At 46.4% G+C, this 24,590-nt stretch overlaps 1 protein-coding gene across 1 annotated transcript in view; it reads right to left on the reverse strand.

Annotated features, from left to right (window-relative positions):
* Positions 1-1,328: 1,328 nt before the first annotated feature.
* Positions 1,329-24,590, reverse strand: part of ADAM19 (ADAM metallopeptidase domain 19) — a gene marked incomplete at its 5' end in the record, with an annotated part of 37,147 nt that continues 13,885 nt past the window's right edge. Inside the window, 20 exons of the mRNA XM_082324083.1 lie at positions 1,329-3,577; positions 4,363-4,509; positions 6,986-7,201; positions 7,869-7,935; positions 8,165-8,300; positions 8,403-8,511; positions 9,631-9,711; positions 10,284-10,488; positions 11,014-11,122; positions 11,404-11,599; positions 12,859-12,948; positions 13,637-13,814; positions 15,460-15,599; positions 15,847-15,931; positions 17,073-17,239; positions 18,060-18,131; positions 19,318-19,383; positions 19,755-19,947; positions 21,757-21,833; positions 22,877-22,955. Of these exons, the coding sequence (XP_082180209.1) occupies positions 3,506-3,577; positions 4,363-4,509; positions 6,986-7,201; positions 7,869-7,935; positions 8,165-8,300; positions 8,403-8,511; positions 9,631-9,711; positions 10,284-10,488; positions 11,014-11,122; positions 11,404-11,599; positions 12,859-12,948; positions 13,637-13,814; positions 15,460-15,599; positions 15,847-15,931; positions 17,073-17,239; positions 18,060-18,131; positions 19,318-19,383; positions 19,755-19,947; positions 21,757-21,833; positions 22,877-22,955 (2,485 nt within the window). The 3' untranslated portion in view covers positions 1,329-3,505. The remainder of the gene's footprint in view (positions 3,578-4,362; positions 4,510-6,985; positions 7,202-7,868; positions 7,936-8,164; positions 8,301-8,402; positions 8,512-9,630; positions 9,712-10,283; positions 10,489-11,013; positions 11,123-11,403; positions 11,600-12,858; positions 12,949-13,636; positions 13,815-15,459; positions 15,600-15,846; positions 15,932-17,072; positions 17,240-18,059; positions 18,132-19,317; positions 19,384-19,754; positions 19,948-21,756; positions 21,834-22,876; positions 22,956-24,590) is intronic.

A 24,590-nucleotide genomic window follows, 5' to 3' on the forward strand; every position in this document is an offset into this window, starting at 1 on the left:
TGTAGATTTTAGTTTTTTTTTTTCTTAGCAGTCGTCTTGACCTTGGAGAGCCCCCCCAGCTCTTTGAGCCCATGACCTGTCCTGCTATCATTTAAGCCCAAAAGCTTTTTTGTTGTTGTTGTGTGGAGGGACGTGTTAAAAGCCGAACAGGCATAAGTGGGTGGTGCTCTGCAGAGCTGTAGGGGTGCAGTGTATCCCAGAGCAGTCCTGTTCACCCCTCTCCGTCTCTCTCAATATAGTATGGATGTTACCTGGACTCTTGCTCACAGCTCACCTTCAAAACCCCCTTGGATTTGTAACAGTGGTGAGGATGAAGGGATGAGAGAAATAACATTTTGAGCTGGAAGGTGAAAAAGGAAGGTATTGCCGCAGTTAAAAGTTTCTCCCATCTTGCTGCTGGGTCTTATGGCACAAAGGGACTGGAGCCCATTTGCTCACAGCAAATCCCAAGCAGGGAGCAGCAAAGCCTGAGCGCGCTTTGCCAAGCTGGCTCGGTCCGGAGGCAGCTCTGGCTGCGTTAACCCGGACCACAGCGCACAGATGCTGACCTGGTTTTACCTGGGCCTGAGCGTCGCTGAGCAAATGCAACTGGGGGCTGGGGGGGAGAGGAATATGCAATCTCTTATTTTAATAACATTTCAGTACATTTTTTTTTGGAATGTGGAAAGGGAAATAAAGGCTTTTTCTAAAAAAAAAAAAAAAAAAAACAAAACAAGCCTTGCAGGTGGATCTGAAAGTTTTTAATGATTTCTCTGATCTTATTGGTATGGCCCTAAAGGACGAACAGGCTGAAGGACAGCCGAGTACTGGAGAAAGAGCATCTGGGGAAGAGAGTAAAACAGCAGCGACCTCCTTTGGTAGCAGAAAATAATCCAAGTAATTCACTCTAGCTTTGTTTTTGGCGTCCTGACTGGTGTAACGCTTTATGCATTTTATTTTATAAATAGATTGTAAATGGGACTCATCCTTCTCACTGCCTAGAACTGCATTTCATAAAAGCCATTCCTCCAGTTATCCTGCCATCTCTGGACAAACGCCACACATAAAGATTTGAACCAAGGTAACGAAATAGCACACAGTGACAGAATATTTGTTAATGACAATTGACAAATTTATTAAAACGAGGCAAAAGGCACAATGAATTGCATTCTTCAAGTATTTGCATAGATGCACCAAGAGCATTATTGTAAACCATTAATATGTGGGCACAGGAGAAGGTGAGATGTATTTTGGTATATGTTCTCCCAAGTAACATTATCTTTCCAAAAAATCAGGTTTTACCATCTTTTACTCCTCCTGCAGTTTCCCTATTCTCATTCACTCAACTTGCACACATACGAAAATTTAAAAGGACTTACTTAAAACTACCTTTTGGAGTCTTTATGATATCCCAGCAATCAAGTTTTCCATTAGGGTTTGGGCACATCCAGTTGTTCTGAGTTTTGTGTGTCTGGGGGGCATTTTTTAAAAGCTTGATCCCATGCTAACATGAAATGCAATGAAAATATTCTTAGTGCTTTTTGATGGCCATTTGATGAAGACCAGGGGTTGTAGCAGAAGTATGCTGCTCTCTTCAGGGAGGGCTCAGATGTCGGATCAAATTCTTGTGGTTGAATCTGTGCTACTACAGTGTATTTACAGTACGTGCCCAGCTCACTGCTCCACCTGCGAGCAGTAAAACATGCCATTATATAGGCGCATTAGCTGCACCCCAAGAAAGAACAGATTTGGGCGTTGTTTGAATATAGGTTGTTTATATGTAATATAATCCAGCTATAGAAAAAGACATATAAAGATTAGAAAGCTGATGTCTTTCATTTGCCATCCCTTATTTCAGAGAGAAGTATTTTAGGTTGGTGTGTTTTCCAGGCACACAGAAGGTAAGAAAAGGTCCAAAATGATCAAGATAAGGAATAATCAACCAGAAATTCAAGACACACCGTGTGTACTGTTCCCTTGTGGAGAAAGAGGTAGTAAAGTTGCAAAAACGAGTGTGGTTTAAGTCATCCTACAGATATACTCTACATATAACTACAGATTTAATGAGTGTTCAGGGTTTATCTGTTTTTTTCAACCAGTAGAGCTTAGGGAAAGAGAACCATCAGACAAGACTTTTTTTCTTTATGCCAATAATACAGTTTCTCACATGTGCAGCAGCAATCACACTGTTTGAGGATTTGTCCATAATAAATCAGACAACAGAACTGTTGTAACCATAGCTCCAGAATTCCCTGTGTTCTCCTAGGAAATCATTTGAAGGAAAAAAATTTGGCATAACAAAAGGTCTTAATTTAAAATCCTGAGAAAAACATACAAAAGCCCAAACTATTAAGACAAAAATAAAACCAAATTCATAAGGGAGGGTCCTCAGGGTCAGAACCATCAGCTGCTTAAAGTGCACACAGACAGCTCTCTCCATCCACATCCTGGAGAAAAAACCTGGAGTAAATGAGCTGCCCTACAAAAGCACCATGTGTTATATTAATATTTCTGTTGTTTTACCACCTGGGCAATTTTAAGGTAGGTTTCTCACTGGTATGGGGAGCAGACAGCCCATGCTGAACTACTGCTCAGCACAGACTGAAGCCTGAGGAGACACGTGCAAAAGCGTCTACTGATTATCCACGGTACCGTATGCTGGAGAGGAGGCTTCAGCACTGGCGTTTGCTGAGCTTCCTTCTGGCCATTTGCTCTGTTATCTTGGCCAGAGAGTTTCCCTGTCGTACCTTGACTGTGTCCCAATGACGCGGAGGAGAGCGCACGGGCCACGCTGGGGATGCTGTCAGGTCTCCCAGCACTGAGGCAAGACGAGGGAGTGCTGGAGGACAGACAGGTTGCAGTGCTCTTGCTGAAGATGGTTGTATGGGGAAAAGAATTCATCTGCTCTATTAAAGCTAATCAAAATCCATGGCGACCCACAAATTATTTTAACCAGGAATATTTCCATGGTTTGCTCCCTGTTGTGGCCCCACTTGCCACCCACTGTAAACCGAGAATAAGCTGAAGGAAGTTATCAGTGGTTGCCTTCTGATCTCCCAGGAGGCAGCGGTTCCTGTATAGCACCAACGTATGCTCCTGCAGCTGCGTGGATGGGCTGAGGAAGCCAACAGGGCTGGGTCTTACATGAAAGCCCATCAGGGCCAGCACCTGCACTCACAGCTTGTTCTCCCTGGTAACAATTAAATAACTGATTAAAAACACGTGAAGCCCCCATCACCCCATCCCTGCACTGGATATTGCACAATAACATTTAAATACCATACAAACAAGTCATCCCTATATGGAAAAGGCTATCAGTAGAGGGTTGAGTTCAGCTTGGCATGTACCGGTGCAGTTCCTGGGGGCTCTCCTGCCAAGCCTGACTGCAGCTTATTGAGTCAGATACAAAACAGGTGAGGCTAGAGGAGAGGAACCGAGACACTGGCTGGGGCTGTGAATGGGTTTTTGGGTGATGAAGACCATCCAGTCCCCTGTGAAGGTCAGAGCCAGCCAGGAACAGGCTGCTTCATGAGTGCCCACGGGCGCCCAGCTGTCCCACTTTCAAGCCGTTTGCTGCTCCAGCTGTCCTGACACCATTCTGGGCGAGATGGAAAATGGAGAAAAGAGGGGTGAGCACTGATGAAAGAGCAAACTCTGCCCGCTCCCTCCCCTGGAGCTGATGTTACAGTGGGCTAGGGGAAGCCTGTCTCCATTCTCATGCATTCACACCCTAATGTGTCACATAGGAAACTCTCCCACCAGGATCCCAATGAAGTTCATGCAGTTTTTTCCATTTTTCGCAGCTGGCCTCAAGTATGTTGTTGGCTGGAGACACCACCTGTGGTGTGTGGAGTGGAGGTGTTTTGTGTTAAGGGGTCCAGCTTGCAGGGAGCTGAGCTCAGCAACTCAAAGTCCTAATGGTCCAAAGACTAATGGTCCTTAAGGACAATTTTGGGAAACGATCCCTGCAGATAAAGCATCTGCTTAGCCGTGGCTAGAGGGGGTTTCTGTCCCTTACTGGGGTCCTCATGTCTCGTGTGGACCTTCTTTTGTTTTGCTGCTCTTCACTTACCATTCTGGGTCACGCACATCTTCACTGCTCAGCCCACTCACACAAATGTTTTATCTGGGGAAGCGCTCAGGCATGTGGAGGACTGAATTAACTGTTTTGCTTAACCCAGTAAATGCTTAATAAGGACCAGGTAAAAACAGGGGCCCCTCCAATAAAGGCAACCAACCCAACAGCGTTTTCGTTTCCACCCACCCAGGCTGTGCCTGAAGGTGTTTGCAGTATGATAGCAAGGCTACTCCCTTCAGAGTAGTTTTATTCCCCGGTAATAAGATGACGGTGCTGTGCTTCCCATCACCACGCTCAGTGCCTACCTCTGCCGCAGGCTGGAGTTGTCCTGGGTTTCTGGTGTGCGCAGGAGGCAGCGAGACGGCAGGGCTGTTCCCCGGCCAGGCTCTGGGTCTGGCTGGGACAGGATTAGCTGGCAGAGCTCTTTGGGGTGGCCGGGGCCTAGAAATATCCTACACAAAAATGAAACAGTGTTGAATTCTCAGCCTGGAGAGATGCCCAGACTGAAAACAGAGATAATACTTTTAATTTTTTGTAAGTCTGAGACAGCAGATTGGGTATGTGGCTGCACACCTCAAGGTCTCTGATTTGGAGTTAGTCCCAGGGATATTACAATCTAATGGCTGCACGATGAAAAACAGGAGAAACCTTAGAGACTGGACAGGAGTCCCCATCACAACTCAGCCTGTAGCATCCCTGCCTGAGACAAAGGACTGAAGGGACACAGGTAAAACCATGCTTGCAAAGACCTCTCCCTCTCCGAAGCAAGGAGGAAGCGCAGGTGGCTGCCGCTACGGCTTATCGTGTTACGCAGGTGATCAGTGGTTGTCAACACGTAGACTTCTTCACTTCCCAGGTTTCATGAAGACCAGATGGCCTTAGGCTGCTGGGCAGCTGGCTCCAAACCAAGGACAACCAAACAGGGTAACAGGGTTACCTTGCTCTGCCTCCTAAATGGAGCTGCAGGCTGAAAGCACGGCATATTCTGGCTGCTAGAGGATTCAGAAGTTTTAAGCTGTGAATTTTGCAAGTAATAGGGAAGCTATGTTCCAGAGCCTTTTAATTAGGCACATTATTGATGCACTTATGGTTGGAAGCAAGTTTCACACGCATACACTCACTATACGATTGCCCATACAATGCCTGTAAACCTATATACGTGTATATACGTGTGCCCATACAAACACACACAGCCCTGCACCCACCTACAATCAGTTATTACTTTGTTTGTGCGCACAGCTGTCCCTAATAGGATACTCAGAGCATTATCTTTTCCATTCGCCTAACGAATTTCAGTGTAAAGCATGCCCCTGGGGAGAAGTTACCCACACAAGAACTAATTGCCTGTTGTTGCTTAGTCTCTGTGCTAAGTCGCTGGCTTACAGGTGTTGATTTAATAAACACAGCTGCACTCACAACTTGGAGGGCACCCAAAAACCCTGCAGTCTCCTCAGACTATGCATAAACGCGATGCTCGACAGCTGCATCAGCTGATGCTTGGGGATCTATCGCTCTCCAAGGACCTTGCCCTGTGACTGCAGGAAGGACGAGGCAGACTAAATCCCACCGACCGCCGGGTCCAAAGAGTTCCTATAGGAATAGCAAGAGAGCAAATCTGGCAGATGCTGTAAATGTCTAGGAAGGACACTGACACTAGCAAACGGTGAAATTAATTATTTCCCCTGTACCTTCTACGTCTTGTGGCTCTCCTCCAACCCAGAAACGGCAAGGTTTCTTTTGGAAATCCTAGGAAAAGTGTTCCAGCTAGTGGGTCTGACCGAGATAAAGAGACTGGATGCGTTGGGGGGGACACAACGGAGGCTGTGGGGAACTTGTCAACAACCAGCTGGGAAGGATACCTATTCCTTATTGACTACAGGCAGCTTCCTGCTTTTCTTTTAGTTTTCTTTCCTGCTGAAGTGCCGGCTGTTGACAGGAACAATGGAGCTAGAAAAAAATCCCATTCACTAAAATATTTTGGGTTTGTTTTCTTCTATATATCCTTCAGAGAGAGACTGCCTGGGAGCCAGCCTCCTGCTATCCCCTGTAGCTGAGCCCTTTTTGCGTCTTTGCTGGCCCTAACCTAATAAAGCTAGTAGGGAAATATTTTGGTAAAATGGGTTTAAATCAGTCTGAGTGACTTGCCATCTTTTCCGTAAGAATGTGGGGTCTGTACTAAGCTTAGAACAAAACTGCCAGCAAAAGAAGTAAATCAATACCCTTTCCTTATAACCCTCGAAATAACCTCATGGCTAGGATGCTCATGTAAGATAGGGTCAGTCTGGGTTAAGCCTAATGTTCCCTATGCAACATGCTAAAGGTCCCATTTCTGCTCTACATCAAAATTTGGCTGTGGCTGCTGAGGCTTTACTCCAGGAATGGCCAAAAGCGAGATTCCATTCCATTTGGATCCATTTGGGATGATCCCCAAGGAATGGAGACCCTGTACTCAGTACTGAACCTCAGACTTATCACTGACTGGTAATCTCAGAAGGGCTTGTTTCCAGGAGATAAAATACACACAAATAGTAAGAGGAGCTACGCTGGGCTTGCTTAGGGAAAAATCTGTACAGTCCTTTCATTCCTGGCAAATTATCTATTTGATTTGCAGCTAAAAAATGTTTAGATTATCTTGGTAAAGTGAATGCTGCTTTGTGATCCAAGCTACCTGACTTCAGGTCCAGGTCAGAGGTATCAGAGGACCTGAATTAAGAGTAATTGTGCGTGCTAGTGTCCAGCATGGTCACGGTCAGCTACAGTACAAAGCAAGGAGGACCACCGGGAATTGTCCTGTGGCGAGATGGAGCACGCACCAGCGAGCAGGGTAACTCCGACACCCCCTCCAGGGTTAGAGAGGCTTCACCAGCCTCACTGAGAACAAACCTCCCCATCAAACCACATCTGCAGGACAGCGGCACGACTCCGTACCTGAGAGACGGGGGGTTTGGGAGCAGGAGGCGCTGGCCTGCTCGGGGGTGTCCGCCGGGCAACGTCCTTTGCAGGTGCCGGCTGCGCTGGCCCGGTGGGCTGCCCCACGCCGCGGCTGTAGCCAGTGGAGAAGGCAGATGGCTGCTGCGTGTTTGTTCGGAGCCCTGGGGCTTGCTGGGGAGGAGGTTTCGATGGGATTTCAGGGAAGCCAATCGCCTGTGCAGAAGACCCACAAATCCCAGGAGTTAGGCACTTCCACTTCAAACCACCTTTTTACTCTCTGCTATGCTTTTGAGGATCTGCATGAGGTCTTTGAACCACACAGTAGAAAATCACAGAATCATAGAATCGTTAAGGTTGGAAAAGACCCTTAAGATCATCGAGTCCAACCGTTAACCTATCACTGCCAAGTCCATCACTAAACCATGTCCTTGAAAATACTGCCTGCAACACCGGTATGTGTTGTATATGTCTAGCAGGCATTGATTAGACAGACTGGGACAATTTGGGATCATGAGGCAGAAATGGGAATCAAGAGAACAGAGTAATGCAGGCATTATCATTATAAGTGATGCTTGCAAATAAACCCAGTGTTTGTGATTTCTGCCATTTTGAGAGGGGGATGTGACAGAAGATGATCTATCAGGAGACACAAGCAGCCACAAAGGCCTGGTCAAATCCCAGCTCCTACCTCTAAGGAAATGGCTAGAAATAGATGCTACATTCAGCTCCCACTGACTTTCAGCAATGGGGGATGTCTGTCTGTTTTTTCCCACGCTTTGATAAATCCACTCCATAACTGCAGTGTGAGAGGGAACCACATCCCACATCCCAGGGCGGCTGCATCTCTCCCCGGGGAGGTGGAAGGTGACCTTGCCCCTACCTTCCTCTGCTCCTGGGGGGTTTTCAACTTGAAGGCAGGGTTTGCGTGCCCAGTTCCAGAGGCGTCACTGACAATGAGAGAAAGAAAAAGGTGTTATTTCCTTTATACATTTTTCTCCTTTTTCTTCGCTGTATTTTCCGTTATATTTTAACTGAAGTCAAAAAATGAGAAGCAAATACTGACTATGCCAACAAACCGATTTAGTTATATTCCTCACAGCCTTTGCAATTTCTCTTCTGTCCTGGCACTGAAAGGGGGTGGATGCAAGCAGACAAGGCACAGCACTGACAATTTACCTGAACTGCGGGGTCTTCTTTAGAGAACAGATGGCAAATTTATTCCAGCATTTCAGATAATAGAATAAAAACATGATTCCAATGAGAAGGAGAACGGGAGCCAGGATTGCGAGAGTTATCACGACCGCTGAAGGGCCTGAGGGCAAGAAAGCAGAGTTAGTTAAATAGAAAACTCTCTGCTCCCAACCTAACTCAAGGCCTTCTGAAGTGCCACCATAGCAGAGTTGGTCCCACTCACCTTCGGGCATGGGGGGACCACTGTCCAAGCTTCCTCCCCTCCCCTGCTTGTTGCAAAACGGGGGGGCCCACCCCTGGTTGCAGTGGCAGTTCTTGTTGTTATTGCAGACCTGGGGTGGAAAGACTCAGAGACTTTAGTGCCAGCTCCTAAAGGACCTGCAAGCTAAAAAAAATTAAGCCCTTGCTGGATAAAACACTAAAGAAACTCTTATTGGCATAAATAGGGAGTTAAGTGCCTGGAAACATTTTCTTTTCAGGGAGTGAAAGTGCCTTTTATTTCCTCAAAAATTCTCCCTTTCTCCAAAAGACAAGGGTTCTTCAGCTGAAGTGTCACTAACCTGGATTCAGGAGAAAAGCAGCATTTAGAAATGCCTTTCCCTTGTTCTTATCTCTAAACCGAAGGACACTGAGTCTTCCCTTCCATCCAGTGAAGATTTCTTGTTGTTTAGGTTTATTGCTTGGCCCATTGCTATTTGTTGTATCATCTAGGCAGGCCCTGGAGCGGGGGCTGATCCCTCTGATTAGGGATGTCCTGTGCTAATTGTAGCGTTTAATTTGATTCTGTGCAATAGCTGACAATCACTTCCTACAGCTTCATGGATCATAAGAAATGAAGCAGACTGGGAATGAAAGAGCAGGGTGAGCTCCTTTCCTTGCCGGGTACATCATGGAGCCTCCCAAGCTGCTCAGGGAGGCACACACTGCTGCATGCTGCTGTATTTACCACTCCTCTCCATTGCCTAACTGGAACATACGGATGGAGAGATGCAGATGTTTTGTGCCAGAAACATCAGCAAAAGGTATAAAAAATTCTCACCAGCCCTTTCTTGCCATCCCCTGGGGGCACAGCAGAGCACAGTTTGGGATAAACTGTTCTAAACAGGACTTTTTGCTATGGTTTTCCCTCAGTAAGTCTGATTTTTTTTTTTGTTTTATTCAATCATCTAAACTGGGCCCAGAAGATTTTTCTGTAAGATTACCCCTTCTTGCTTTTCATTCATTGCAATTCATATCCCTCCTGTAGACCTCCTTAAATCCTATGTCAAAGGGACACTCACGGACCAGAAAATGCATCAAACATGAAAGCAACGTGAGAATTAATAATCAAGAAGCAGAAATCCAGAGCGAACCTAAGCATGGTATCAGAACTGAGCTGAACAACCATCCACAGATGAATGGCAGCCCATCCTGCTTCAATCTGAAATGGAGATGAAAAGGAAGACACCTACTCCATGCCCATGGCACTTCTTGTTACAGCTTTCAGAATCAAAGATGATGGATGTGTTCTGGCAGCGTCCCTCAAAGCAAACCTGCAGAGAAAGGATCCAAAAACTCAGCGTTAGCTCTTTGGGCTATGTACCATATTACTGCCTTGTGTTATTTTGTGACTTGCAAGGTCCCAGACACCTTGGCAATACGAGAAATACCATGGGCAGAACAACAGGCCATGAAGTTAACCTGGTTCCCAAGTAAATATTTAATCACTACCCTAAATCCCAGCTAATGCACATCAGCGAGCTCAGAAGTCAATAACTTGGCCATGCCCATGTGGAAAGTCTGGGGAGGAGCTCTCAGGTGTCTTGATTTCTAATTGCGTGTCTCACCTCTAAGCAAGACAACCTCAACCAGTTAGTGAATCCCAAATTTAGCACTGGCCCTGGACTTCATCTGGCAAAGACTTAAGGTATGGCCTTTGGTGTGTATTCTTCCACTGCTTCTCAGAAGCCTCCAAGAAATTATTTTTCTAACAAATATAAAAATCCCCTGGAAAAGCATTAGATATAAGAAATTAATGGCTTGATAACCACAGAGAGCTTTCTACCAGATGGAAAAGTGATACCCTGAACCTCCCCCAAGCCATTACAGGCAGGACTGTACCTACATGATGGCTCCCACATTTTGTTCCCGTCAACACCAATCCAGGATCCAGCATCTCCTTTTCTTCGCTCTCAGATCTGTACACATGGGTCCCTCGGCACCTCAGCTGTGTCCTCTGCATGCGGATAGTTGTGTCTATGGCCACCGCATTGGACTGCAGGGGTTTGGAAGCAGAGCTCTGGCACTGAATCTTCCCACATTTAGCATCTCTGATTTCAAAGGAAAGGCTAAAGTGATTATTTCTGGCTTGCTGAATGTTTTGAAGGCATCAGCTCTATATGTAAGTTAAAGCAGCAGTGTTGAGTCATTGTTCAACGGCAAAAGAGCAAGCACCACCCAAGAGCTAGCCCAAGCAACAGTGTCTGATGGGTACTGATGGTACCATTTCACTGTCCCCATGGGTAGGCCAGCCTCAACAAAATCACAGATAAGACTAAGAAGTTTTTGCCTCAGAAAGCTACATTTTAGCTTACAGATTTGAAAATCCTCTCTTCCGTTGCTTTGAAAAAATATCAACTAGATGTTTTAAAAAGCAAAAGGCAGGGAAAATGGTAAACTTAAAGCTTCAGTCGTAAGGGGTCTAAGTCCAACAAGGATGCAGCTGGTTTCCCAGGAGGCAGAGGGAGGGAATAAAACCAAAGCATGGATCAGTTTTATCTAGTGGCCCATAATTTTATAATATATAAAAGCATCTTCTCCAATGAGCAACTCTTGGCTGCCACTCTGCTTTCTACCTCATCTCACACTTCCTGTAGTTGCCGTAGATGTCCTTCCCACAGTTCCCGTAGATGTCTCCAGCAGCATTAACCTTCTCGAAACAGGCGTCTGGTGCTGGCCTTGCTCCTGCATGGAAGAGACTCACGTGGCTGATTCCTGTGGAGCCTGGCAGCCCATCTCACCCCACGCCAACCACTCGGTTGTTCTTTTTCTGGGATGGTTTGAGCATGGGAAATTTTTGCTGCCTCCTCCAAGCGAGCAAGGCAGGAGAAAAGGCTCCTCAGACTTTGCCACTGATAACAGGTATGGAAGGTACTACTGCCTTACACAGGGTAAATAATAGCAGGATGCCACATAATATTGCCTGTTCAAAGGACAACGTATTTTTCTGCAAGTAGTGTCCTTACCAGGCCCCCACAGCTGCAAGCACTGGTCTTTATACGTGAGACACATGCCGCTGTAGCAATAGGCCTTTCCTCCGTCGCAGGAAGCCCCATCGATTTGGTAAGAGTTGGCGGGGCAAAACGGTGACTCGCCAGTGCAGTATTCTGGGAGGTCGCAGAGTCCTGATCTTTCCCTGCAGAGAGCTCCCGGAGACATCAGCTAAAAAGAGACAAAGGGAAAAAAATGGAATTATTGCTTGCCTCCTTTGTGGTTTCATGTCTGCACAATGTCTCCTTGTAGATAAGAAAAAAATCTCGCATGCATCTCTTCACCCATCTTGTCTTAGGTTTTTTGAGGTCAGCAGTGATCCAAATGACTCTGTAACTTCATTAAGTGGGTGAGCTGTGTAGAATCAAATTAATGACTGGATCCCTTCCCTAGGCAGCGATGAGGTCATGCACAGAAAATAAGGCTGCCAGATCTCAAGGGGACACTGATCCATCTCCCTCTACCCTAGGGTACGATCTGATTTACCTAAACCATTTCCATCAGATGTTCGTGTAATCCATTCTTAAAACCCTTGCTGTTTGGGAAGTTTGTTTCACTGTTTGCCTGTCATTTCTGCTGGAGACATTTTGCTAATGCGTAACTTATGTCTCCCTTGCTTACGAGTTTACCCAGTTCATTCTTGTCCTGTCCACCATGGACATGGAGAACGGAAGGGCATACACAGTTACATCTAGGAGGTTTTTCCAAGTCTCTTGTGAAAGGAGCGAGTTCAGGTGGGTTGCCGGAAAATTATTTTCCACATGCTCAGGATAGGTCAGTAAGAGCACACAGTCAATGTGCAAACGCAAAAATGAGCTTAAGAGAAATGTTTGCCTATGTTCATTTTTGAGTTCATTTGTTGTCAAAGCTTGAGATCTTTGGCTTCAAAATCAAAAACACATTTTAACCAGCCTCCATAAGGAAAGCTGAGATTTAACATGATAGCGGTCACACGCATACAGTCCTCTTGGCTAGCGTTTCTTCAGCAAGCACCTGGGCTAAAGGTATTCAACTGCATCCCAGAAAGGAGGGTTCGGAGCAAAGATAGCATCCAGCCTAATCCTGGAGGAAGCGTTTGCTCTAAGAGCCCTGTCTAGATTTCTTCTAGAGCCAAAGGAGAGAAATATTTATTCTGATTCATCCCATCCCTAAGTGTTTAAGAGAGGCAGTGTGACTTCATTCCAGCAGCATTCACAGCTCATCTCAAGTTATCACAGGAGTCAATTCAATTAGTCAGCCAGAAGAAAGGACCCCACTAGTCTGATTGCACTCATAGCTGTTGTACCTAAAAATCAGACCATGCTGCTTGCAGGTGAGGAGCTGAACTCCACGTTTGGCTGTGTTTGCTCCCCTTTCCCCTCCATTTTTCAGCCTCGCACTTCCACCACCATTATTCCCTCTCCTCTCTTAGGAAAACCCAGAGATCCCACCTTGCACTGATGACAGCAGCTGCCGTGGGCACATTCGGCACCCACCTTCAGGGAGCAGGTGCTGGCGTCGCAGCAGGGGTTATTGCATTCCTGGAAGACAGCGAGATGCAGCAGAGTTTAGAAGACAGATGCTCAAGACAAGAAAGTGCCAGAGCATCGAAGTGTGAGGCTGGCACTAATCTGTTCTCATACATGACGAATTACAGGCGAACAAAGTAGCAGCCTTCCTTCCACAATATGTTCATGGTACCCAGCATGTGCTGAATTACAGTACTGCATAATTGTATCCTATGTCGGACTGACTGGATACTATAGGTTGTGCTCATTACATCTAGTGAGTCTGGGCTGCTGGTTCCAGCTCCCGTTTGTCTTATTAGTCCAAGTATGGATTTGGAGATGTGAGATGCAGTGCTAAGAGAAGTCCCATCCTTATCGAGAATGGAGCTGTAGGTAAAGTGAACTTATATATGAAACTACAACATCTAAGATCACTTTTTCGTTTCTTTTTTAAATTAAGTTTTCATCACCTCTGTTCAACCATGGATTACACCATCCTCGAGTTCTGGGATGCATTGTACTACATACTGTGAATTTAGTAAGACGTAATACTTTACAACCTTGATTTACATTCCATATACACTTACATACAGGGAAGGTATGCATTTTTTTCTGCACAAACAAAAGCTGTTTACATATCATATAACTGTATTTGCAAAATACATAATGAAATCGTTGTGTCCCACTAAACCCCAAAGGGTTGGATCTGAACAATGGTTACCTCCACCTCTCCACAGTCACACTCCTCCCCCTCTTCCAAGTAGCCATTTCCACATTTCTTCCCACCATACATGTTTTTGGTATCCGGCATATTGGAGAGACACATCCCTCCACCAGACTGCAGATACTTCTCCAGCTCTTTTCTATTGCACTGGTTGAACACCTTGGGGAATGGGTGCCTGAATACGGACAGTGTAGAAAAACATCATGACAGATCTGGGCAATGGTTTAGAGAACCAAAAATAAGCACACACAAATCCTGACAAGTGCCAAAGGACACAAGTTCTTCTCTGAAGTCTCTGAAATTGTGCAAAAGTGGATTGTGAGTTTGTGTGTGTGCGTGTTCAAAATCAGACCCATCTGGATTACATTGGAAAATAAGATGATTGCACTGCAAGACTGTCTACAAATATAATGGCCTTAAAAAACAAACTTTATTGGAACAAAATACGTTGCATTAGACTTCACTTTGTCAGCTGACAAGTGTCGCTGTCCTTACCTGCTCAATACTGAATCTGTGGCTTATTCCTAACTCTACCTGAACAAGCCTAAGAATCCAGCCCTCGGACTGTGAAAAACTGCTTGTGAATTTAACTGATAAAAATAACGTTTCCTTTTTCCTATCTACTGCCTTGTTGCAATGGAAATGGATATTTTCTGTTACATGAATTATTAATTTTGTTGCTACAATGCTTGAACCTATGCACTCTATTCATGACCATGCATGCGTGAGTGTATGTTGTGTATTGCACGCTCTACCTGCATGCCAATATGTTTCCACTTCTCACCTAAATGTTCTTCCTTATTTGGAGGAAATCATTCACATAAAAGAAGGTATCTAATGGAGACAATTTTGTTAAAAACTGCTAAACCCCAAGGAAGAAGGCTTGAGGAAACAGGGAATGTGGCTTTAAGTGAACGGGTTGAGCTGACATTTTCACATGACTGAAATATGGAAGCTGTTGTGGTTCCTCATCCAAAACGAGCTCTGGAATTCCTGTGGGTTTCCACAGTCACTCTTGCTTCCCCTTTCTCTCAAAGCCAGCTATTTCTTCCCATTTAAACACAGGCTTTCTGTGGCTCACTGAAACCAAAACATATTCCTAAGACAACAAGCAGTCGATCTGGTTTTATATCTTCTGACTTAGAAATATAATTCTGCTGCTCTGACTTTTAATAAAATCAGTTCTTTCCTGAAACAATCCTTTTTCCTCTCTTTACCACATTGTAATGCACATTATCTTTTGCATGAGATGCTTTAGAAACCCTATCAACTATCTATCTACGCATCTTGTGTGTAATACAGAAAAGAAACCCACGTAAACCTCTACATGCCAAGGTCACACGTGTTCTGGTCACCCCTTGTTCCTCTGTACTTGCTGGCAATAGGCAGTCCAGGTTTTGCAGAGCGGTGTGTGTATATGCGTTGAACTTGCTTTGGGGCGATGGATCATTTGGTAGGGCACAGTGGGAAGCACAAACTCAGAGATGAGGGGTTAGAGGCGTCCTGAGACAGTCTCTCAGGACAGAAGACAGGAAAATTTTCCTTTTTACCAGACAGTTTAGAGCTCCACTTCTAAATGCTGCCAGGTCCCTACATTACCTAAGGCCAATCTCAGGCAGGAAAAAGTTCATTGGGAATTCAGCAAATTGCTACTGATACGTGAGCCAAGGTTTGCCCAGCAGTATTTTCTCCATAAACACACTGGCTCCAATGGGCAGCAACAGACCACCTTCAGTCTGCATTTCTACCTCTTACTCCACCAAGACTCTTGTAACGAAGCCCTTTGCATTTCTCCATGAGACCCCGTAAGACGAACTCACCCAGTTGCAGAAGCCATGATGCAGCCTCCATCTTCTGCAGGGGTAGTACAGCAGCCAGCTGAATCATGATTCATGCCAAAATTGTGTCCCATCTCATGGGCAATGGTAGCAGCAACACCAATGGCATTATCAGAGTGATCCTGTGCAAGGTTAAAAAGGCACATCAGCATTTTACCTGTGCCTGTCCTGTGCACCTCTGAGTCAATGGGGTAAGCAGCACTTCTCATTACTACATGCAGAAAACATCTACTGAAGGTATTCCTGCCTCTGAGCAGGTGAGCTAGAGGCCTCCACGGGAAATATTTTCTTCCTGGACTTTAGGAGGCATCTATCCTATATATTCACTGCTGGCAAGAAACATCATATTAGGTATTAGCAATTACTTACCATGTTTACTCCTCCTGACTGGAAATCGGAGCACATGGCCATCACTGGAGCCAAGCCTACCGTGGTACCTTGGAAGGGCACACCCCTAAAACCAACCCAGAAAGACCATGAAATGGCACCGAGGCACTTGAGAAGGCAAGGCAGAGAAATGCATCCTGCAGTCCACAGCTTTATACACATACACAGTGTCACATGAATACATTTTCTTTAGTAATACCTTCAAGTACAGGACATTATAGCAGAGCTACAAAGCCTTAAGACCTATTTTTCTTGGACTACTGCTTTGTTTTATGGGCCAACCACCCAATCCTATTTTTTATAATGGTCTGGTGACAAAAAGTACTCTCCCAGAGCTTTGCAATAAGCACAGAAAAGACTATTTCTGGATCCTTAGTTGGGTACTGTTTTGAATTTTTTAATTTAACTTAAGGCTACTATTTGCCGGCTTGGGATCCAGGGACCTGACAGAGTACTAGATAATGCCTTTGAGGTGCAGCCGCGCCTGGCTCCTGCCTGGCGAGCTGGAATTCTGCACCGTCCCTGCCAGCATGTCTGAAATGGGAGCCTTGGAAATTGTGCTCAGGACATGACTAGCTGAAGGTGAAATACAGTAATGTTAAACAGAAACAAACAAACAGACAAAACAAGGGAAAAGGCATTGCATCTCTGCATTTCAGTCCTACAGGTTTCTCCTCTGACTCACCACTGTTTACTGGTGGATGAATTACCATGGGAGAGGTAAGGAGGTCTAAGAGGTACTGCAAATTTTTCTTCCAATGACATCTGCATTGCTGGCCATAGCTGCTGGCCCTAATGAGATCAGTAGGATGAGTCACAGATCATCAGCTAGCTCCCTGTGTCTCAAAGGGATGAGTTAGGAACAAATGCCTTCTGCAAAGGGCTTAGCTCCCCCTGACAGGTCTTGCTTATGGTTCAGATTTTCTTGAAATTCTACACGTAGCTGTGACAGATCACGTGCAGCCGCCTGTGATATGCGCACACAATAAAGCTGATGCACTTTGGTGCTTGTGTACTGAGACTGCCGCGTAGCCTGGGACCTCCACTTTTCCTCAGGTGACTGTGCTCCAGGTGCCAGAGCTGAACGCTGGCTGAGAGGCCACTACATAAATCTGCTGAATCTTAGAACGATATAATCTCACATACTGATTTCTCATCCACCCAAACCACTTGTCAGAAACGGGTTATTTCAGGAAAAATAAACCTACGTGATTAGTTGGGCATTATCATGTTTTCTGTGCACTCGCTCCTTGCTACTCCAGGCCAGAAAGGACTTCAGGGTGGAGTAGGGGTTCTCGGTTACATCGCATTTATTCCAGTTACTCCAGATCTCCAGCCCCACCAAGGCAATCCGGATATTCAGGGATCTGTAAAACTAAGACACAGGAAGGAAAACAGACGACAAAATGAGCACCACTAATTTATTTTACTGTCTTTTAAATCTTGTATATAAACCCTGCTAAATGCTACTATGGATACACGTGTCCAGAGAAGACGTTCTCTCTGGAAATGCATTGCAACTTAGCGCCGCAGATCTGCAGAGAGAAATGTGCACCATGCACAAACCTACACTCAATTGAAATAGAGATGCTGAACTTTCATTTTTAAATGAATGACAGAGAGATAATCTAGAAAAAAAAAGACTGGAAACTGAAATCATGTTTATATACATCAAAATTCCTGAAAAGAGGAAGGAAATAATCGGCTGCCCACGTCAAGTACAAACAGCACAAGTCTTCATGGACAGGGGGATGAAGGGAACGGTGGAAGGAGTTTAAGGGGAGAAGGAAGGGAGTAGGTCTGAAAAGTTGTGACATTTACTTCAGCAGCAGTGGGTACCACTGCAAGGATGATGTCTGAAGGCTTCTTCCACCTCTACTTGTCAAGAGTTCTATTATTTGAAGAAAATACTTTGTCAAAAAGCAGTATTTAGGTAACACAGTTAATACGGAGATGTATTAAAACAGAGAGATGCTCACACGCGCTCCAAGGTAAGGAATGGAGATTCCCCCAGCCTGCCCCGACATCCAACAACAAAATTGTCTGCCAGATGCTCTCCACTCCCCAAGTCACTGGGGAGAACTGTTGAAACATTATTCCCTCTCCCAAGAAGGCAGTCTTCCTCTTTCACAATTAATTCTCATAATTCATGATTTGGACTTTGCTTTCCTTAGCTCACGCACACCTGATCTCACCTTATCTACGTAATTAGCAGCCTCCACTAATTTAAGCCTTGTTGCTTCAACGTTGAAGTGATGCTTCTGAAACTGAACAACATGAACATGTCAGGCAGCACAAAGGCAACTCGGAAGAGCTGAAATGTGTTAAAACAAGTCGCATTACTCTGGGAATAAGAAGGTAACTGTCAGGTGAAGCCTACTGTAGCACTCATCCCATCTCACACACCCAACAAATGGAGGATACATCTCACTCATCCAACGAATCTGCCTATTTAAACCACCTGGCAATTAACGAGCTAATATTAGCAAACTGTTTGATTCGAGGAACTAAAGTTGCATAATCTTTAGATTTTTGTTTAACAGACAACAAAACCCGGGACTTTTCTTCTAGCGAGGGAGACAGTAAATGCAGTAAGGGCAGTTAACGACGACACCGCAAGGGTGTCTACCCCAGCTTGACTAATGAAATGGTGAACAACATATGGCAGTTCCTGGGTATAATGTGTTTTCTCATAGTTTCTCTGGTATCCTGCTGCCTAACAGAGACGGCTGAAATAGGTTCTGCCTCTTTAGTTTTGTTCAGAATAAATTATAGCCCGGAGCACTACATGGCTTTCACTATTGGAGTTTCAAGTTGTAAATAATGAATAGGACCAGCCTGACTCCCGTCTGTGCTGGAGATTAGATGATCAGCAAAACACTGCGCAGTTTGCACTGTCAGTAAGTACGTCTGGCGTGCTGTCCATGCTGGGGACAGGGGAGGGATTGCTGACTTCACTGGGTCTCTTCCAGCCCTATTCTATGATTTAGAGCCTTGAAAATGTCTGTTTATATATCTGCTACCAGCTCAGAGCAGAGGATAATCACGGTTATCTTCTCTAGAGATTAAGTGTATTGCAGAGTTACAAGCACATTGTTCCTGGAAACCCCCAAGTCACCCTGGCCTGAAGGCAGTCTCTCCCATCGATAACCAGGGCCCACCACCGGTACCTTGGGAGGCAAGAACTGACCCCCAACCTCAGTCCTTCAACCAAATCGCAACCTGCATCTCTCCCCCGGCCAACAGTGACTGACGGTGGCAGCAGAGGAGTCATGGCTGCTAGGACAAAAGTAACCAAGACCCAGCTCTCCCTGTCTGCTAGCCGGGGTAGGACCATCGGGATGGCAAGAGGAAACACCCCCAGCTGCCCTCCCTGCCCCAGGAGATGCTGCAGGTGGGATGCTCACTCTGGGCACGGTGCTCAGTTGGTATAAACATCATCCCTTTTCTTACCTCTGCATAATCAGCCACGAGCAGAAGCTCCACGTATTTTGTAGCCTGCAGAGTCTCCCGTTTCACCTGTGGCAGCAGCAACACAGGTTATTTCCCCAATATCCCCCAAGAAACTCTTTGCAAAACATACGTACAGGCCATTTTTCCCAGTTTGTTTTTCACTGGCCATTCACCCCACCCCATCACACCACAGGGACCTCCAGATGCGATTGACTTACAGCAACGAAGTGTCACCAGTCAGTTTAGCTACAGCAAGTGCCCATGTGCCTGTCCTCAGCCCACCCATTTGTTCATGTATCGGATGCACAAATCCGTGCAGGAACAGCTACCTCCCAGATTCCTCACGCTACATAATGGTCCCCAACACTCATTTATTTCCTTGCTGGAGCCACTATTTGGCAACCAGCAACCATGGACCCGGTTTGAGCCCTGCTCACCCTCTGGCGAGGTGGTTTCATCCCAGTTGTGAAGTCCCTGAGCCAGTCTTGGGCTGCGTCCCCGGTGCCCTGGTAGCCACAGGCTCCTCTCTGCAACCTCAGGTCATCCAACCTGTAGATCAAGTGCTGGTTTGGGCTGTCGGGAACCGGCTCTAAGATATAGCTGGAATTGCTGCTCAATACGATAAGTCCTCTGGTGAAACGGGAAGCAATAAGAGGGAAAGTTAATTACTATCACAGCAACCGGAGACAAATGCTTCTTCTGCTGCTGAGTTCCCGTCTGACCCTGGCAAGGCACTTATCCTTACCAGGCCATTCAGTTCATTAATAAAAAGGATGGGAATATTTTGAGTTCAGAGCGGGGAATCGCTGAGCTTGCCTATATTAAAATCTATTCAGCAGGCCTCAGACATTCAATTAAGGGGCTATTGGAGCATGTGCTGCAATGATGCTAACCTGAGAAGTACTTATTTTTTTTTAAAGTACAGCTTTTTCTCTAGGGGCAGTGGAAACTTTTCAACCAATTCAGGAAATTTCTCTTGAACAGAACTGACCCAGAAAACATGAAGACTTTGTTTGTCAACAGAAAAAAACACAGTTCTCTCTGGGACTTGCGCATAGCCACATGGTTCTGGTTTTCTCAATGAGTATGTGACAGCCAGGAGAGCTGGAAATCTCCCGTGTTTGATGCCCACTAGAAGATGTGTGGCTCGATGGGCAGAATGCCTCCCTGCGAAGGCTCAGAGTGAAAACAGCTCCCGTGCCTTCCTGGCAATCAGAATATGACATCAAGGAGTTGCCAGCGCACCGCTGACAGCTCCGGGGTGCAGGAACGCTACCCTGTGTGCACGCCAAGGAGACATCTCTGCCTCCTCTGCAGCTAGGAAGGCAGAGCCTAGGAAAAGGCAGGCTGGCAGAAGCAAGGCAAACCGGTGACTACTTTTGCTTTTGGATTATTTATTGTAAACCACAGGTGGCTGCACTGTCCTGTTTATCTCACTGGGCTCTTTGGCCTGTGCTACATTCACTTAAGACGTCTCAGGTTTGCTTTGGCAGGGGCTGTTTCCCGGCTGGAGCCGGTCCCATCAGCACAGCTTCCAATCCGCGCTCGAGAGCAGATGACCACTAATATCAATAAAGCCCATGTGGTGTTTGGGAAACAAAACTCTGAGCTGGTGTAAATGAATGCAGCTCCTTGGTCACAACAAGCCGTTTCTTTTACTCCTGCTGAGGATACAGACCGTCCTTTCCTGCCAAAGACTCCATTACTACCAAAGCAAAGGTTTTAAATGCATAACACACACAACCCCAGCACCACCCAGGGAGAAAGCAGAGAGCGGGGCTGACAACCCAGGAGGAAGTTCAGACTTGAAGACTTTGCCCCAAAACACACACAAAAACTTGCCAGTTGTAGAACACTGGGAGAAGGAGCTGGTTTCTGCATTAGTGTAGAGTATTGGGCTGGGACGTAGCCAGTCCTGTCCCTGTCTCTGCAAGGGATGCAGCCCTGAGTCACTAACAAGAGTCTTTTGCTCCGGTGGACTTGAGTTAAACTCACTCATTGCATGAGTCCATGTTGCCAGCACAAAGCGGGAAGGAGTCTAGGAGCTGGCTAGGAGGCCATGGTTACTAAGAATCATAGAATCATTTAGGTTGGAAAAGACCTTTAAGATCATCAAGGTCAACCATTAACCCAGCATTGCCAAGTCCACTACTAAACCATGTCCCTAAGCACCACATCTACATGTCTTTTAATATGTGTTTTATACATATATATAAAAAATATTTTATATATATATATATATAAATAAAATATAATGATACCCACATTTCTGCATTTCCCCCGACATGCTCCCTTTTATGCCCAGGACCCTTGGCTGGGCGGCATTTGAGAACAGGTCTATCTGCCCAGAAAGAAATAAGGCAACCCGGCTGCTGGGGAGCCGAGCTTGAGGAGCTGCGCAGAGGCGTTCCCGCAGCTCCGGCATCACCAGGCACTTACCGCAGCCCTCTGCATGTGCTGAGCGTGACGCTGGAGTGCTCCCAGCCCCTCACGACCCCATGGTAAAAGCAGTGGTCCTGGAAAGCAGAGGAGAGCAGGCTTGGCAATGCAGTTTGGGGATGGACGTATGCTATATTTAGGCATCACTGAGTCCCATGTGAGTTCTGCTGATACTCCGATAATTGTTCTCTTTCCACTGCATTTGGCAGTTGACTATCATAACTAAATCTCTGTGATTCTGCATCGAAACGTGGCCTTTCAGCTGCCATGCCTGGCCTGTGCAAATGCATCAAACGGCTCCCTGTTGCCAGTAAAAATTAAGAGCTTTGAATCCCCAAGGAAGCAACTCAGATGGCTGCAGCATTAAGGCCGATCCCAAGCTTTCTGCCTGTAACGGGAGCTGCCTCTCGATGGCAGCTGGCCCTGGGTCAGGCCCCAAGGGACGCGCCTTCAGCCCCAGAGAGGGTGATGCCACGGGCAGTGGGGAAGTCCCCGTCTGGGGGCTGCTGGCAAGACAAAGGCAGCCTCTGGCAGGGACAAGGAGGCTTTGGGGCAGAAACGCCAACATATTCATCACGTCCCTTCCCCTCGCCCCGGAGCACTATCAGTAAAGATGATCTCATGGAGTTTTTATCTCTTATTTTTGCATCGCAACCAATGCACATCTTTGTGCCACTGCAGCACAGAGTCAGCCAAGGCCTGCGTGAGATCAGGAATTCGTGGGATTTTTACTGAACGGGAGCCAGCTTACCCGGGCTGGTTTTCCCAAAGGCTGGAACATCCCCAGCATGGAGTACCCGGTGGCAAAACTAAAAGCAAGAGGATGAGCAGCGGGAGGAATAAATGATTCCCCAGCACCCAGAGAGAGGGAAGCGATGCTGGAGGCTGACCTGGGCTCTCATATCAGAGCTCAGGCAAAACAGTAAGACGTTTTTACCATTGCTGGGGGATGGAGACACTTTCTTTCTGGAACCCCCCAGGTCAGAAAGTCAGACTTCAGCTTAAAGCAGACCCACGGCCTCGAAGACAGGCTCTGGAGAAAGAAGGTCACCCACTTCTCCAGGCCCCCTCCCTGGTCTCCCCTCCACGCCGCGGGAGGGAAAGCGCTCTCTGCACTCACCGTGTGGGGCAGCGAGGTGGTCTGGGGTTGTCCAGTCTGGCTGTAATGAGTCTCAGTGTAGCTTGGTGCAAAGAGGTTTCTGCAGATACAGGGAGAGGGAAAGAAAATTAAAAAAATTAAAAAAAAAAAAAAAAAAGACGATAAGACCTTTCTTTAGACCTGGATTTCTGTTTCCTAGGCGTGCTAGGATCAGCACTTTTTGCCTGCGAGGCACTTGTTAACATGCTGGCCCCGGGGAGGCAGCGGCTAATGGCTTTCTGGTGGCACAGGAGCCATCCCGGCCGCTGCAGGACCAGTGCCGCAGGCTGTGCTTCCCTGTGCAGAGCGCGCTGGGGTGGCAGAGGGTCAGAAGGTGGACGTATAGTTGACCTTGCCACATCCATCTATCTGCTGCCCTGGCAGGAGCTGAGCACTTCTCGCGGAGCACGCCCATTTCTGAAAGGGCGCAGAGAGCCATCTTCCTAAGTGCTCTTTCAAGCCATTTATTAAGTTAAAATAATAAAGGAGAGCGTATCCCTGAGTTCGATCAGGCGCCGAGATCCCCTTCCAAGTGAACAATTCAATTTTTATGCGAGGACTTAAAAAAAACCCTGGAAACTCAACATCATCGTCCTCCCTTAACGGGTGCAAGTCTCTGAGCAGAGTTTCCTTTACTGCTGCAAAGTCATGCCCCAGATATGCGGGGATGAGATTCAGCGCACCAAGTCCAGTGTACCAAGCACACCACAGGCCAGTTCAGGACACATCTGGGCACTGGAGTGAGTTCTCAGCTCAAATCCAGACTCTCTCCAGTGTCCCAATCTGAGCACAATTATAAACCAATCTCCATCTGCATTTCAACATCTGCCCAGAAGCCAGTTCACATCTTTGTCCTAGGAAAATGCTGATTCCCCAATTTGAATTTGTTTGTGTCATCCTCATATAGACAATATTCTCCCTGTCTTCAGCCCAGGATCAGACCAGAAGTCTATAAAAGGCACTCCTGTGCACTGAATAGTAAGCGTTTTGATTTGGTTCCAGAGGAAACAGCCTTCCCCTTCTTTTTAAACATCTGCATTTGCTAAACAGTGATGTAAAATAGTACAGCAAGTCAAAATCGGGGCCAAACCAAGAAGGTCATATCCTGTGTCAGTGTAAAATGTAGGTTTTTCCTGTGTCCAGCGGTAAAATGTAGGTTTAAAACAACGGCCTCTCTTCCAAAAACTTGGAGGAGGATCACAGAATATGCCCCATCTATGAAACAGGCTTCTGCAGCAACCCCGCGGCGCTGCCGGGCCACCGACGCGCCACGCTTGCCACGCCACGAGGGTGCCACGTGCATCCTGGGCAGCGCGGTGCCAGCAACGCTGCAGCTGCGCTTCAGTCCTGCATCCCTGTTTAATGCATTGCATGCACCAGATTTTTGAACTATGACCGGCAAGAAAGAAAAAGTTTTCTTCTTTTCTTTGCTTGATTTCTTTAGGCTGGATAAAGAAACCTATATCAAAAGCAAAACCAAAGATTTTTCCATCTGTCTTGGTTTTTGGTATGTGGCACTCAGGTCTAATCCACCTTGAAAGCCTCTGTTTGAATAAGGGATTGGGTGCTTGTGATATCTAATTAAATTAGGCCAGAGCAACACGAAAGACAACCTTTTATCAGCATGTTTGAAAGTGCTTCCCCCATCCGCCACCCAAAGGCTCAGACACCTGAACAAGTACCGATGGCTTAGTGT

This window comes from Platalea leucorodia (genome assembly GCF_965183815.1).
Source record: "Platalea leucorodia genome assembly, chromosome: 11".
Lineage (NCBI taxonomy): Eukaryota > Metazoa > Chordata > Aves > Pelecaniformes > Threskiornithidae > Platalea > Platalea leucorodia.